We start from the raw sequence: 16,814 nt of genomic DNA on the forward strand, positions 1-16,814 counted from the left end.
ACAGCCTGTTCCACTAGCGCGCCCGCGCTTGGTTAGCGCGGCTGCGCCCAACAGAGTTGTTCCGGGCTGATTTTTGAAGCTTTTCTGATGGATTTTAGCAGCGGTCGAGGCCCGGTTGACTTGGTCAATGTATTTTAATTTCTCATGTGAAAAACCCTAGCCTCACTTGTATCGTAGAACCAGAATATAGTTTTATCAGTTTTTCTCTTGTAATCAAGCACATTATCAGTTTTGTATTGGATCGTTCTTCGCGAGGAAGTGACAGTTTCGAGCGAGATCGTGAACATCAATTCTGTAACGTTGTGTTCTTTATTATTAATTCAAGTACTTTTATTCCGTTTAATTCTCGTAGTTTATTTATAATGTTTTCAGTAGAACCCATGATGTCGATTAGTTCGATTATGAACTAACCGCCTTCATGGGATTCTAATGGATTTATCGATGTAGTCTAGTAACGAATATTAATTACTTGATTTTTGTGACGTACGTTGATTTCTTTGCATGAGCCGTGCTTATTCTTCTTAGGAGAGTAGCTAACTTCTAAGTTGTTTGTTAATTCTTTCTGAAGCGAGAGTGGATGATTGAATTTAGAACTATGCCATGTAAACATAGGATTATGTGAATGAAACATAATTTGTGGTAGACTTGAACTATTTTTATCACCCTGTGTAATCACGATAGACGACTTGCTATTAAACCTCTCTGCTTACACTACCGCTATAGAGATATAGGGTCTGAGCTTTGTTGGTGTCCATGAGATTTCTGTCTTAATTGCGGATTTTGATTGGTATGATATGTGTGCAACGAGAGTTGGCATGTATTACTTTCGTGTTGTCTGATTAGGATCAACAGTCGCATGCTTATCAGTAATTTCAATTCTAGATGAATTCGATAATGAAGTTAGAATCCCATGTGTTTTCCTATTCTGAATTTGATTAGTAATTTTAGTTATTAGTATAAAAGAAACCATCCTTGTTAATTGTCTTAGCAGTGATAATTGATCATACATTGTTGCATAGGTGCGTATTCTTAATTCACCAGTCTCTGTGGGAACGAACAAATATATTACTTGTGATCACGTGCGCTTGCGTGTAGTGTAGATTTCACCGAACAACATGTAATTCTAAGAAGCGAAATAACATGATCATATGAACCACCAGAGCAACTGATGTCCCCAATTCCAAGTTTGGTAGTGCGAAACGATAAAAATTTAAGATGCTTAAACGCACTAATCAATCAAAGCACAGTTTTAAAGTGATAATAAAATGTACTCTTGTTTCCTATCAAAATTTATATTTTATTTCATCAAATTTAACATATAATCTGTCATAAATTTTTTTTGAAACAAGGAAACTAAAAAACAAAGACGGTAACAAATTTAGAGCATGTTTATATGAGCTTTAAGTCATTTATGACTCTAAACTGAAAAATATTTGTTCATGTAATAAGTCAGAAATCAATTCATAAACAGAAATAAACCAGAAACCGACTTAAAACCAACTTAAAGTCATAAGTTAGTTTGAAATACTTTTTTTAGTGACTTAATTTTTTGAACTTTTTTATTATAAAAATTATACATAAGTCATAAGTTACTTATAAATCACTTTTATATTTGTTATTATATTTTTAATAACCCATGAATCATTAACAAATCAAAGTTACCCAAACAGATATTATAAACTATAAGTCAGCCAAACAGCATATCTTAGGGGTCATTTGTTAAATCTGAACGTCCTTCTCTGGATGACGGGACTTCTGGATGATCAGTTAATCTTACTTTCTGGATGAGAAAGGCTGTTTGTTAATATTTTTTATAGTTTAGCTGAATGATGAATAATTTATTAATATAATATAAATATATTTATTCAGAAAACAATAATAATTTTAGATATGTGGTCACACCTCCTAAAAATACTTGTAAAAAGTCATGCAACTTATATAATAGTATAATAGATGAGAGGGAGTATGTAATATAACATATACTCTCTCCGTCTCTTTTTACATGTCCGTTTTGATTTTCGAGAAGTCAAATTGATATTTTTTGATTAAGTATTACAAATTATCTATCTATTATTTTTAGAATCTGAAAGTTGCATATTTATAGACTAAAAATATATTCAAATGATATAATTTTTATTATATTTCTCAATTACTTGATATATAAATTTCAGTCAAAATACAGTCAATTTGACTAATCAAAAGTCAAAGTGGACGTGTAAAAAGGGATGGAGAGACTATAAATTTTTATTAGGAACCAGATAGAATATATTACTGAGGGAGGGAGCCATGCTGAAGTGGATTTTTTTTTTAATTAAACACTCCGCTGGATGATTGAGGGAGAGAATTTTGGTTGTGTGGTTCAGAAGTTTTTCTTTGTCGTCCAGCATACTAAAAAGTTTATCAAATAATCTTAATGAAACAAGTTCTGGACGATACCTGTATTTCCTCTCATTAAGGTGTTATCAAATGAGCCCTTAGCTTTAGGTGTCTCCACACTCATACAAAGTTTCTAACAAAAGAATACAGCCCAAAATCTAAATGATATATAAATCATTCGCTCAACCAGAAATATTGACGAAGAGAGCATCATCACAATAGTCTCTTTGCTTTCAAGTTTAAGGTTCATAATCGACCGACACACATCCACTCGCTTATAAAGAGATCAATTATAGCCATATAAACGATACCTAGTTCATATTAGAAAGGAACCTCTTACCTCTCCTATGCTAATAATTCTCAGAATTTAGAAGCAGCCAGAGTCCCTAATGTTCAACAGATTAATCCTGTGACTTTCCTTTATACTGTACTCCTCCTTATTTTGAGTTATGGTTTTCTAACTACATGTCTCGGAATTTCCTAAAGGGGAAGTAAAAGGAAGAGAGAATTACATTGTATTTAGAGAGGGGGAATATATACTAGGAGGGAACAAAAAAAGTTTGTTCTAGCAGGTAGTACTCACATTTTACAAGTAGGAAGTTGCACATTCTTCTTTTTTCATCTCCTTCAAACCTAAATCATTCCATTTCTCAGCCAAACAGACAACAGAGATTTTCTCATAGAAAATCATCCCTATAAAAAGGGTACGTACCTCTTAAATCTGCCATCCAATTCCTTTATTTCACCAGCTGTTATAGTCTGGTTCTGCCTGCATTTCTTAATTTGCACCGTTATGACAGACCTGGTAATTACCAGTCTATAACTCTGTACACAACCGTAATCAAAGACCTATCTAGGGAATATACACCTTCCCCGAGTACACTAAACAAAATATATTCAACAAGAAAACAAGAAACAAAGATGTAAAAAGTACAAAAAAGAAAAGATGACTGCAAAAATGTCAGGCAGAATGTTTCGGAACTGCTTACTAATCCATGTTAGCAGTTACCTATGTTAAGTTTTAACTGAAGATATGTAAAATACAATCTATGAGGTTCACGGCTGCAGCCAGTGACACTCTTTGAGCCATTACACATCTTATCAGATTCAACCATGGTTTGCTTGATTGGCCACTTCCAAACTCATCGCAGAGACCATGAAGAACCATGAGATGTGATTTAGCAAAAGAAAAAAAAAAATAAATAAGATAAGATTTGGCAACTCTAGTAGCTGTTTTGCCATATCTGCTTTGACTGGACATAGGATCCACCGACGGACCCATTTCTAGGGCTTTGCAGTTGCTGCTCAAATGGCATCCCTGTCTGAGGATTGTAGAAATTTGCATCCCCATAATTTAGGGAAGATTGCTGACCTTGCCCAAATCCAGCAGAGTGCTGATTCTGGCCCTGCAAGCTGTAATAAGTACTTGGTGGAACAGTTGACATTGTTCTTGAATCGTCTCCCCGGAACCACATGGCTGAATTCTCATTCTAACAGATAAAAGGAGACGTGTGAGTTCAAAATATGCAAATATCGCTTCTACTAATACATAAACATATGAGTCGGCCAACAAAGGGATTTTGTTCACAAATATTGTCAGCTTTCATCATATGCAACAGTCCTAGTTTCTGTTAATTAACAGTCAAATCTCATGTCAATCCAAAGAACATCAAATCAGGATGACTAGATTTCCAGAAATCAGTTCTGGAAAATTCGATCTGGGGTTTAAAATATTCTAAGAATAAATGTAAAACAGAAACTACTTGCTGCAAAAAATTTCATAGTTTCTTTCTCCACTCGAAATGTTCAGATATCTATTTTTAAACCCTTTCTAATAAATAACTATAATATCGTTAAGGTGTTTACATGCAATGGACAAACATGTAAAATACATAATAACTGACCGATGCTTACTGACAGCATAGCAAGAAAGAGGGCCAATATGTTATTGGGTAAATTGCCAAGTTACAGAAGGTATGTAGGACCAAAATTTAATATATAATAGATATAGTAGTGTGCATGCCTGACGAGTCTTGATGAACTTTTTGGCAATTTTTAACATAAATTATATTTCTTTTACACATTGTCAAAGATAAGTAAGCCATATATTCAATTTAGTGCAAATCCTTGTAATACTCCAGGTTTAAATTTTGTACCATTTATTTAAATATTACCTGCTGAGGGGAAATCGAATAACTGCTGTCCTTGTACCGAGTGCTTAAAAGATCATCATAGCCTATGGTGGATCCAGCAGGGACAACTGATGGATTCAAGGCATAGTTTCCAGAATTGATCATTGAATCTTCAAAGTTCCCATACCCAGCAGATACAGTGGCAGGCTGAGGCAAACTACTGAGTGATACACTATTTTTATATTGCGGGAGCGTAGCACCCAGTGATTGATGGTATGTGCCATTGCCAGCAAATGCTTGCTGAAGGGCAGAAGGCATATACGTTTCATCCTGAGGCACATAAGAGTAACTATTCATGTTGGCAAAAGGTCCGAATGGATGTGCAGGTTGGGAATTTTGGTGGGCAGGGAGGTGTTGAGGGTCACTTTGTTCTGAAGCATGTTTTCCAGAAAGGTGCTGTTGTGTAGAATGAAGTGATTGCAAACCTGTCTTCAAAGCCTGCAGGCATGCAATATAACCAACAGATATAAGTTGGACTGCTGACTGATACACAATTGGTAGAACAAGTCTACACATATTGTACAATAAACTTACATAAATAAAGGGTAAAACATACAGAGAAATCTACATTAAAAATATGAATTTTAGGTAGCTATATAATTATTAAGTTGTAACCTCTAAGACTCGTTTTTACACTAATATTTATAATTCTGGAAATGGAAGTAGTTCTTACAATATGTTATATGTTGACTAGGTAAATAGTCATCTTTTTTGTAAAGGACTGGAGCAATACATCACCTAAGACCTAAGAACATTTAACACCATTTCCTTATATAATGACACATTTAGCATAATACAAGAGCTATTATGTAAAGAGCCTATAATAATACGAAAACATAATAAAGGCATAATGACACATTTAGCATAATGCAATAGCTCTTGCATTAGGTTCTCCCTTGAATTTTAGTTTTAGATAACTAAAATTAGAAGTGTTACAACTGATATGCTGCAAGGACAATGGAACTGGTATTTATAGAAAAAACTAAATGCAAGAGCTAAAGAATTCATCTTAAAGTTGCTCCCAACAATATATTAATACAGAGAGCAAGTGTATGTACCTCTTCCAAAGAAATGGATGAACCATTTGTGGAAGACACTGAGTTGCCATACTTCAAAGCCACTGATTGTGCCACAGGGAAAGGTGAGTATGAGAATTCAGAGTCTCTTATAGGAAAATTTGCTGTTAATCGAGCACTGGAAAATGGATCTGTGTGTCCCTGTATTAATTAAAAAGTAAGATAAACATAGCGCTTAAGAAAATCACTCAAGATAGAAGAAAATATATTTTCACAAGCTATAACTTTCAATAGCTCAAAAACTTCTTATCTTTCTGAGTTTATAATTATGCCTAAATGAGGTCTGGTTTGAAATGATCTTCCAAGATGTTGGAGGATCATTTCCTACTATAAACACGCACTGAGCTGTTAATTACATACATAAATACAAGAACAAATGAATGACTGGATTTTTAGCCTGAGGTAAGAGGTTTCTCAGCCTGCTCCTTGAACAGGAAGTGATGTAAATGAACAACTGTACGAGAGTAAAATACATTCAGATGTAGGAATATTTTACCATCGCATCAGAGGAAGGGAGATTTTGCATCCATGAGCTCTTCTGTGTGTAATCAAATGCAAAGTTCTGGCAGGCTTTTTGAAACGGATATTCATTACCATGTGCCCCCACCGCTTCAGAGTATTCCTGTTTTAAGAAATCTGATTGTGTAGCGGACGCTGAATTAAAAGTCCCGGCAACTCTACTATTTCTATGAGCTAAAATTTCATCTGAAGCTTTTAAAAATGAATCCTCCCTGTATTTCTCTATTTTCCTGCAGAGGGGGATTTCGCAAAACAACAAACAAAAAAAGATGAATTTCATACAACAAACAAAAAAGAGGAATTTAATAAAACCTAAACAAAAATATGGTAGATGACCAAAACTTTCGACAAAGTTGCATACCTGTTGCGGTCCTTTCCGTTCATAAAAGCATTGGCCACTATGGGTGTCTCTTCCATGTTATTTCTTGAGGATATCGACCCAGAGACACCAATGACAAGATTAGATTTAAAGCTGCCAAAACTCAAATATGAACAGCCAGCAGAGTTGACTTGCAAGTGATCTGGGATCAAAACAGAAGAGCCATCCTCTTCATAAGATGGCTTCTGTTCTTCCTCCTGTGTACTAAGGTGCTGCAGGGTAGCAGTCTCTGACAATTTTGAGGTAGCCACACCATCTTTTACTGAAAAGAGATGAACAGACACAAATCTAAATAAGTCATGCAAATTGCTAATTACACCCACAAGAAAAGCATATTACCACTGAAAAAAAAATTGGCAACTTCTTTAGCCACAACTACACCACACAGCCACATAATTCAAGCTGTCACTTTCTTTACCTGTAAATGGCTGACATATAACGGATATATGGAGATACACCAGGAATGGTGTAGGACAGGGTGTGGCTACATCCCTTTCGACAACTTTTTGTCTTGTCGTAGCTATTCCTCCATAAACATTTTGTTATACCAGATTCTAGGTATTTCAATTCACTAAATTGACAAACAAATAGAACTGCCCAATCCTTCAGCACACAAGCAGGATTGAGCAACTTCATGGCTTTTATGGGAAGTCCAACTAGCCAGTCATCAAAAGATTAAAGACATTAAAGTGCTGTCTGCTAGATTCTTCATTATCTGTCTCATCAATTGAAGCAAATAACTGAATGCAGTAATAACAATATTAAAGCAGAGTATTCACCTTCCTCATTTTGGCAAGCATAATTATAAGACTGGTAAGGGCCCAATTTCGTATTTATGCCATCACCAAACAACAACGCATTTCCAGGTTTGATTCCCTGTGTCCCACTGGAAATCATAGCAGAACCAACATGATAATCATCACGATATGTAAAAGACTTCTCCTCTCCTTCCTTCAACTCCTTTTTCTCAGAATGCAGATGTTGAGTAGCTTTGCCACATGGCAAGTCTTGTAGAACTGGATGCAGTTGTGATTCAGCATGAGAAGCCAAAACTGATGACAAGTTGGCGTTTTCTGGTGGTTTCAATAAGGGCTGTTCATCAGGAGGAGCCACCTGTTTCCCAAATTGATCTGTAACCTTAAGTACTTGGTTTTCAGAAGAAGAAAACTCTTTATAAAACTCCGAGGACTTGGGAGGCCAGTTAAAACTGCTTTGAGATGACTTTAGTGAGTTGGCAGCATTGCTCTGATGTCCCCCCTTCTTTACAATGTTGGCGACTGATTTTCGGCCAGGGACACCCACCGAAGCAGATCGATAACCAGAATTAGTTTGTGAAGCCGATATCGCCCCAACTACGCTTCTCTTTGACTTTTGATTTTCCATGGATACAGAGGTACTGCAAATCCATACAGGTTATATCATTAAAAACTGGTGTGCTTCAGCAACATAATATAACATTCGCAAACATATAGCATAAAATAACCGTAAGCCCTGTGCAAGACAACACTGAGCATTTATTGTAGCTTCTTAATATAATTTGAACATTTAAAGGAATACCTTACAACAGCACACTCAGCTGAAATTCTTTTTTACTTGTTAGAATATAAATGAGATTATATCACAAAAGAGGAAATTGAACATCACAAAGCAAACACTCTGACAACTTACAATTTAGACATGGCTTGGTTCCTTCTTAAACTAGAACAATTTCAAACAAGGAATCTGATATATCCATTAATCACATCATCCTAGGCTCTTGACGAAAAAGAGGGCCAAAACACTGGTGTACCCGGTGGCTAGGTAGTACTACTACTACTACTCAGGATCACTGCAAGGTAGTACTACTGCAAGGAATCTTGATGAAACTTTGGCAAAATGCTGCTTACTCACTTTTCTAACAAGAACACATCTATGGTGAATACATATCTTACATTTGTGGAAATCTATTGGGCACGCAATGCGCTAATACTTTCTCTTTATGTGTTTTAACTGTTAAGTGGCTAATATCCAAAATACCCTTTGTTCGGACAAAGATCAATCCAGGGTCATAAATGGAGCATGTTTATTTCCAGATGCAAGCCGTTAGGTTTCCCAAATCTCAAACTAAAGTAAATTTCACGAGGATTCTATAGAAGAAAGTGAATATACTAGCTTAGTATGCGCAATGCGCTTATTCCTTCCCTCTGTTTAAAAAAATAATCGGCTAATGTCTAGAATAGCCTTTGCTGGAAGAAATTCAATCTAGGAGCACAAGTGAGCACATTCATAGTTTCATATGCAAACTGCCGATTTTCCAAGATTAAATCTGCGCAATGCGCTTATTCCTTCCCTCTGTTTTAAACAATAATTGACTAATGTCTAGAATAGCCTTTGCTGGAAGAAAATCAATCTAGGGGCACAAGTGAGCACATTCATAGTTTCAGATGCAAACTGCCGATTTTCCAAGATTAAGGACTAGAGTGACATATGAATGCAAAAATACTTGCTTAATACTGAAATTTTTATTTCACAATTTGCAGGGCGAATAGAGGATGGCCCATCATATTCCAAAACATCTATAATATAGAGAAGTGAGAACTATGCCATATGTAACCAAAGTCAAAAAAATCGAAACAAAAAATTCGCCAAAAGTGAGTCCTAATTTGAAACGGAGGGAATGCATCTAATTTTTACATATGGCATACTGAATATATCTTCCCATAAACATAATTTGTTATCTTTATTTTTAACTAATAAAAAATGTTGTCAAATCCGGAAATCATTTAACTCGGCTTTGTTGCTCAGATCTGAGAACTGGTCCTTGATTACCAAGTACTCCTCCAAGTACTCATTTAAACTCGATTTGGTTGATCCCCAATTTTCAAGTACTCGTCCAAGTTCACCAATATATCTCCATCGTTGAAGCTGCATTCTCGACCATTAATAAATTGAGAACAAAGCAAAACATCTCACAATGAATAGCTCCACTACTCACTAATTTTAAAAAGTACATAAAGAGGATTTATATATAAGGAATCCAACTGACCAGTATAGAAACATTTACAGTCGACGACTAACCTGAATAACATATTCTAGGAGGTACATAAAAAGATTAGGTCAAAATAAAGTCAATTCACCACTTCAGAAACGTGCACAATTTGAGGGCTACCTGAATGCTGAAGGACGCCAGCTTGAATTATCCACTGCCACTTGAGGAACTGATAAAGAAGTTGTGTAAGAGTTTGCTCCGTTCTCCTTTTTGTATGCAAGCTTGCCTTGGAAAGAACTTGAGTCTAAAAAGTAATTTACTTCGCAATGAGCAGAACATATAGTGTGTAAAAGGCAAAATAAAAATTCCAGAAGATAAGATTGGTCGTCGTGTGCCTATTCATCAGCTTACCAAAAGAGCTTAACTGAGCTGAGGCTCCACGTCCTCTGTCACTTTTAGAGCCACGATGTAAAGTGCTACTAACACGAAACTTTGTTTCTGGTAAATCCTTATTCTGAGACAGGAAGAGAATTTCAACAAAGAGTAACAAAAAAGTATATACGCCGATGAAGATATAACACCTTAGTAAAATATCGAGAGCTGAATGCTTCATATATAAAAGTAAAAAGGAGATCCTCGTCGAAGCTAATCATATATCAGACTAGGCAACCAAGCCCTTACTTTGCAACTAGTTTTATATAGCTAGCTTATTCTTGATTTTCTACACAATGATCTAATTATGTTCTTTTCTATGAGTGTCAGTCGGTTTATATATTGGACATCCTTAGAAATCATATGAAAGACAAAGTTTATTGTTAAATAAATATAAATACAAGAGTGTAAACATCTCGTACTGAAAAAAGCATTACAACACAAGCATCCATGAATAACAGACTTTAAATTAATAATCAAACTGTCAACATCATGTCAAACTAATATTATAATGTTTACCAGATACAGAGATAAATAAAGTACTTTTGAGGTAAAACAACACAAAATCTAAGAATTTTCCACAGAACATACCTCTTTTTTCTTTTCTCTTTTGCTTTTCACCTGGTGAAAAGGGTCTGGAAAATCGAAACTCCAAATTAGATAGAAGTACAAACTGATACAAAAATATGAAAGGCACTTCAAGTCATTAGCCCTCTAAGCAACACAAGGTTGAAAAACCCTTTCCAACATTACAAAATAATAAGACAATAACCATATTGAACTTGGTCTCCAACACTACAAATTAAGAAAAAGCAAAAGAGCAATTTAGAATGTAAAATAGTAAGTCAACAATACATCAAAGCCAAAGACAAGCGATAAGGACAAGGTAATCTCAACAACTAAATCCGATTAAAAAAAAATTAGTTCTTTTCTTCCACAACTAAACAGCACACACGCACAACATATATATATATGATATATACTTCTTTAAGATTTCACATTAAGACCACTAAAAAGTAACGACACAACAAGAAAAAACTAGAAAAACTCTTTTTCAACACATTAACATCTAATGCTATTCACCAAAAAAAAAAACTACGGTCACACAAACAACTTAACAAGACACACATACACGCATGTATATACACTTACCCAATAAATTTTGGAAAAAGTGTGCGCACCCGCACACAGGCATACATGTGTATAACATTTTACATATAACACATTAAAAAACTACTAAACAAAGCAACAACAATAAAGAAAACTAAAGTCACTTGATTATCCTAACAGCACACACAAACACACATAGCATGAATGCACACATGTATATACATTATACACGTACCCAATAATCTTGATTAAAGAGTGTGCAAGAACACACATACATATACCACTTCTTTCAAATATCACATCAAACAACTATCAAACAGAGCAACATAATTTATTTATTTTTAAAAAAGCAAAAATCAAGCTCCTTTTCAACACGTATACATCGATAAAATTCTCAAAAAAAATACACAATTAAATTACACACACACACATAGTAAGTGCGTTAACACACATATCACTGATTAATACGCAAAGACTGACGGACAAACTCGCATATAAATACAAATATAAATACAGAGAAATGTTAAAACATAAACCTTGAGAGATACAATCATATACATATCACCGATCAATTAACACCCGCACAAGGGGGGGGGGAGAGAGAGAGAGAGAGAGAGAGAGAGAGAGAGAGAGAGAGAGAGAGAGAGAGGCAGGGGAGAGAGAGAGAGGCAGAGGGAGGGAGGGAGAGAGAGAGAGAGAGAGAGAGAGAGAGAGAGAGCGGGGGAGAGAAATGGGAGAGAGAGGACCTTGAGAAAGAAGGCGATTAACAGCTTCGTTAGGGTCCATGTTAGAGTCCTTGAGAGCAGAATAGATCTCCAATTCAGCACAGTGAACTATCTCCTTCAAACTCTCCACCATCTTCTTACTCTCCGGCGGTATCTCCTCTTCGACGCCGCCATTGTCAGTCCTCCCTTCGTTACTCATTTTTTCTCTCTCCGAAGATCGCACTTGACTATCACTCTCGCTTACTCTCTCTCTAGAAAGATACTGTATGTACGCTTGTTGTTATGTTTAATATTAATATATGGTATGATGATGATTGGTGTAACGGAAGAATCCGCGGCGAAGAGAAAGAGGATATTAAGAAGCTTTCTCTCTCTACGCCCCGTTTCTAAACCCCCCACTCTTTCTCTCTCCACAATCTAAGCGTATTTTTTTAATATCTTTTTTACTTTTTATTATTTTATTGGATATTCAGATATTTTGGTTCCATATTTATTCATTAGTTTTATTTTAGATTTTAGATCATTCTCATCTTTTAAAAAAATAATTCGTGCTTAGATTTTTAATTTAAATAAGTTCGCTGATAATATTTGGCTTTTGAAAAGATTATTATAATTCATAATAAATTAAGTTTATTTCATAGAGGTTCAAAATTGTGTAAATTTGGTCTTTATATTTAAAATTTTAATCAAGATTTTAAAAGTTGGTGGGACCCTTTTCTCAAGAAAAAGAGTTGGTGGGACCTTTAATGAATTTATTGAAAAAAGTTTGATGACGGATGACAAAGGTACAAAATTGCCCAACAGAATTTGTCTTCTCATTACTTGGAGACTAAAAAAATTTATTAAGAATTCGAATGTTGGTAGTAACATTTATTAGAATTTCATAAAAAAAATTAATAATCTATGACAAGGTACAAAATTGTGTATCCGAATTTATTTTGTTCTCAAATTATTAGAGAAAATTTTAGGTACGTAAATTTTGTTCTCAATTTTTTTAAAATCTAATTGACAACGTATAATTAGTTCAACTCATGCTAATTGAAAAGAGTTTTCTTAAATCCACATCAACCATTTCTCTATCACGTTATTTAAAAAAATTGAAACAGAATTTGGAATACGTAGAACCACTGGATTATTAGATATACTAGTTGTTTCATTAAGATTTTGGATCTTCGTACCGGCATCTAATGACATTTTGTAAAATATTAATGACTTGTGACATAAATACAAAATTGCGCAACTGAATTTGTTTTGTTCTCAAATTATTAAAGATGCTAGTTGTTTCATTAAGATTTTGAAATTTAGTACTGTCATCTAATGCTATTTTAGAACATATTAATAACTCGTGACATAAATACAAAACTATGCAACAGAATTTGTATCTACTTCTATATATTAAATTGCAACCAAGGGCAAAAAGAGCAAAAGAATTAGGCGTGAAATGTCCATTATACCCCCACTTAACCTATAATTACAAGAATACCAATGTAGTTCATTTATTATATTCAACATATTAAATATCATATTTGTACATAAATATTTATGTTAATTACAATTTTCACTTATTTATAACCCCTCATTTACAAAAGCTTTTTAACTAATATATTCATACAAAAAAAATACTAAATGCTAATAGTTAGTTAATTTACAAAAAAAATATTTATCTAAACTGATTTTGGAACATTTAATCAAACTATCATTTTAATTGTAAATTTAAATTAAGATCTTGTAATTCTCATTGTATTAAAAAATAAAAATTATTTACATGTAATGGACTCAAGTGACAACTTGATTAAATTTTGTAACCACTGTTTTAAAACCCAAATTATAATTTCTTAAATATCTTAAAGTCTAATTCAAGTTGGTCCAAACTTGCATCGAGTTTTATTCGAGTGGCACTTAAAATTGAGTTATCATCCAAACAATATAAAATTAGCTTTGAAAAGAGTTCGAGTGCAGATACTCCACCGAATTACAACTCAAATCAGTCGAGTTTTAGACAACTGACTATTAAATAAAAATAATCACATATAATTTTATAAAAAATAAATCAGCTTGTTAAATATTGATAAACTTTCATGATAAGATAGTAATAGGGTAGCAAATGATCGTTCGACCGACTGATGATCATAGCATTGTTCAACATATAAATATGTGTAGCCTGGTTATAAGAGAAGTGAGAGAGAGGAGGAGAGAAAGAGAGACAAAGGGAGATAACAACTATTATATGTATCTGAACTTTGATCGACTCGTATAGTTAAACTTTTATATGTGCATGTTCTTGAATTCGATCATATCACTACGGGTGATCGTAACTTGTGAATATATCAAATCAATTTCAACTATTTATATGCTTTATAGATTAAAATATATAATTTGCGTCTAAAAATTCTACCTGTGTCATTATAATTGGAATGAATAGCCCACTAGACTTCACTGATTGTAAAAATCTCTCACATACAAATTATATCAGGTTAGTTAGAGTAAATAAAAATATATTTACTATCCTGATTTAGATGTTATTACTTGGTTTCAAAATAAAATTATATGTAAAAGTTTAATAAAAACACAACTATATTATAAAAAACAAACAAAAATCGAGTTTTACTCGAGTGGCACTCAAAATTGAGTTATCATCCAAACAATATAAAATTAGTTGGAAAAGAGTTCGAGTGCAGGTACTCAACTGAATTACAGCTCAAATCGGTTGAGTTTTAGACAATTGACTATTAAATAAATAATCACATGTGATTTTATAAAAAATAGATCAACTTATTAAATATTGATAAACTTTCATGATAAGATAGTAATAGGGTAGCAAATGATCGTTCGACCGACTGATGATCATAGTATTGTTCCAACCTATAAATATGTGTAGACCGGTTATAAGAAGATTGAGAGAGGAGGGAGAAAGAGATACAAGTGGAGATCACAACTATTACGTGTATCTGAACTTTGATCAACTCGTATAGTTAAATTTTTATATGTTCATGCGATCATATCACTAAGGGTGACCGTAAATTGTGAACATATTAAATCAATTTCAACTTTTTACCTATTTTATAAATCGAAATATATAATTTGCGTCTAAAAGTTCTACCTATGTCATTATAATTGGATTGAATAGCCCACCAGATTTCACTAAGTGTAAGAATATCTCATATACAAATTATTACGTGTTAGTCTGAGTAAATAAAAATATATTTACTATCCTGAATTAGATATTTTTGATATTATTAGTTGGTTTCAAAATAAAATTATACTTAAAAATTTAATAAAAACACAACTATATTATAAAAACAAACAAAATTATTAATTAAAATAAATAACATATATATTTTATAAATACCGGCCCGTGCCTTGCACGGGCTTTTACGCTAGTTTATAATAAAAGTACAAAATCGTGTAACAGAATTTGTCAGCAAACTATTGTATTTATAATAAAGGTACAAAATCATGTAACAGAATTTGTCATCATATTATTATTGATTAAATTTTTTGTTTAAGAATTTGAAATTTGGTATTAGCATTTTACAAGATCTTATGATAAATATACAAAATTATGTAACGAAATTGGTTATTAAATCAGATGATATTATAAAATATATTAATATATGATTTTAATATGAATTCTTATATAAATACATCATTATTATCTAAAGTATACCCATGTTATTGTGTGTAGATTTTAGTAATTAAATTTCGAAATTCAAACTTGTTGATACCGATTAATTTATATTGTATTTTCTAACGAAAGTTTTAGAAAGATATTATATGTGTGTGTTTGTTAAACACAAAAATTTGAAGTATTGGAGTCTTAGATCGCGTCCATCCATCGCATACTGATCCTATGACTAGCATGTTTTTTATTTTTTAAAATTAGACATTAAACAATATTAAACAAATACATATATCTACGATTCATTTAGTGTTAGTGATACAGAGGGTAATAGGCTTATCCAAGTATAAAACTCAGTTACAAGAAAACTTATTATCGGAGTTCAGTTTTACTTTACTCTTTATATCAATTTTTCCACATACATAATGCAATACATTTTCTTTTCTTTTTTTGAAAAGCGCAATACATTTTCTTGCTTCTGACCTTAATTCTCTTGTTCATCAATACAATACACTTTTATATATTTAACCTTTATTCTCTTGTTCGTCATCTGCCATTAATGAGTACTTGTCGTTCATATGGTAAAAAATTATTTTCCGGATAACAAATACAAGATATATCATTTTATATATATAAGTATGTTTCTTGATGGTGTATGTCATGAATATGATGATTATGTAATTTTTAATTTTCACTGAATTTTTGCAGGACTTTAAAAAATTTCTTCGCTCTTCACATATGCACATTTTGTATTGTTTTTAAGCTTTTACTCTGTTTTAGATGTTCATAAACAATATATCTGTGTTTGATTTATTTTTTATTCTTTTACAATTGAAGTATTTATAAATCGACTATAGATTCTTGTGAACTTGTGATTATATATGATTTTATACATGTCATACGATAATGGTTAGATCATTAAGCCAGCATGTGTACACATTATCTATCAATATCAACTTCGTTATTTTCTTCAATAATCTAGACTCGAAGACTTCCAACAAGGAAGTGTCCATCTGATGATTCAGGTTAGCTTCACTCTAGGATGAGCCTCGTCTGATTTCATTTGGTCAGACTTGTTTAGCGTTAAGCCGGTTGGTATTCGCCCACTTACGTCGCCTACGGATGAACCTCGCCTGATACTCTTTAAATCAACTTCGCGCTTTGATCAAGAATACTTGCTTATTTAAAGCTCATATATGTTCGATCTAAAGCGATGACCTACAAGTGGAACCTAGCAATGAGAACCCTATTCTGATCATGTTATTTGTTTTCAAAAACTACATGTCGCCGATCTCTATAAATAGGGTGCGTATGCATATTATTTGGGGATAAAACGTAATCATTGAAAAACGAATATTACTTTGAGCCTGTGAAAAAATCCAAACGATCTCAGCCAAAAGATGTATGCCGTTATCAAG

At 33.2% G+C, this 16,814-nt stretch overlaps 1 protein-coding gene across 1 annotated transcript; it reads right to left on the reverse strand.

Annotated features, from left to right (window-relative positions):
* Window positions 1-3,300: 3,300 nt before the first annotated feature.
* LOC108197178 (uncharacterized) lies at window positions 3,301-12,181 on the reverse strand. The gene is made up of 10 exons (XM_017364715.2): window positions 11,799-12,181; window positions 10,534-10,577; window positions 9,922-10,024; window positions 9,691-9,814; window positions 7,322-7,938; window positions 6,525-6,804; window positions 6,141-6,393; window positions 5,627-5,785; window positions 4,551-5,006; window positions 3,301-3,866 (listed from the first exon to the last, which is right to left on the reverse strand). Exons 1-10 carry the CDS (start codon window positions 11,974-11,976, stop codon window positions 3,600-3,602), a joined length of 2,481 nt encoding a protein of 826 aa, XP_017220204.1. The 5' UTR covers window positions 11,977-12,181; the 3' UTR covers window positions 3,301-3,599.
* Between the last annotated feature and the right edge of the window lie 4,633 nt (window positions 12,182-16,814).

This window comes from Daucus carota, chromosome 8 (assembly GCF_001625215.2).
Source record: "Daucus carota subsp. sativus chromosome 8, DH1 v3.0, whole genome shotgun sequence".
NCBI classification, from domain to species: domain Eukaryota; kingdom Viridiplantae; phylum Streptophyta; class Magnoliopsida; order Apiales; family Apiaceae; genus Daucus; species Daucus carota.

What these genes read in the sequence shown, in the direction of transcription:
- LOC108197178 (XM_017364715.2), bottom strand. Translation starts at nt 11,976, where the DNA reads ATGAGTAACGAAGGGAGGACTGACAATGGCGGCGTCGAAGAGGAGATA. An exon ending in TAATCGCCTTCTTTCTCAAG is followed by an intron (nt 10,578 to 11,798) that starts GTCCTCTCTCTC and finishes TCGATTTTCCAG; the next exon opens with ACCCTTTTCACCAGGTGAAA. An exon ending in ATTCGATTTCCCCTCAGCAG is followed by an intron (nt 3,867 to 4,550) that starts GTAATATTTAAA and finishes TTTATCTGTTAG; the next exon opens with AATGAGAATTCAGCCATGTG.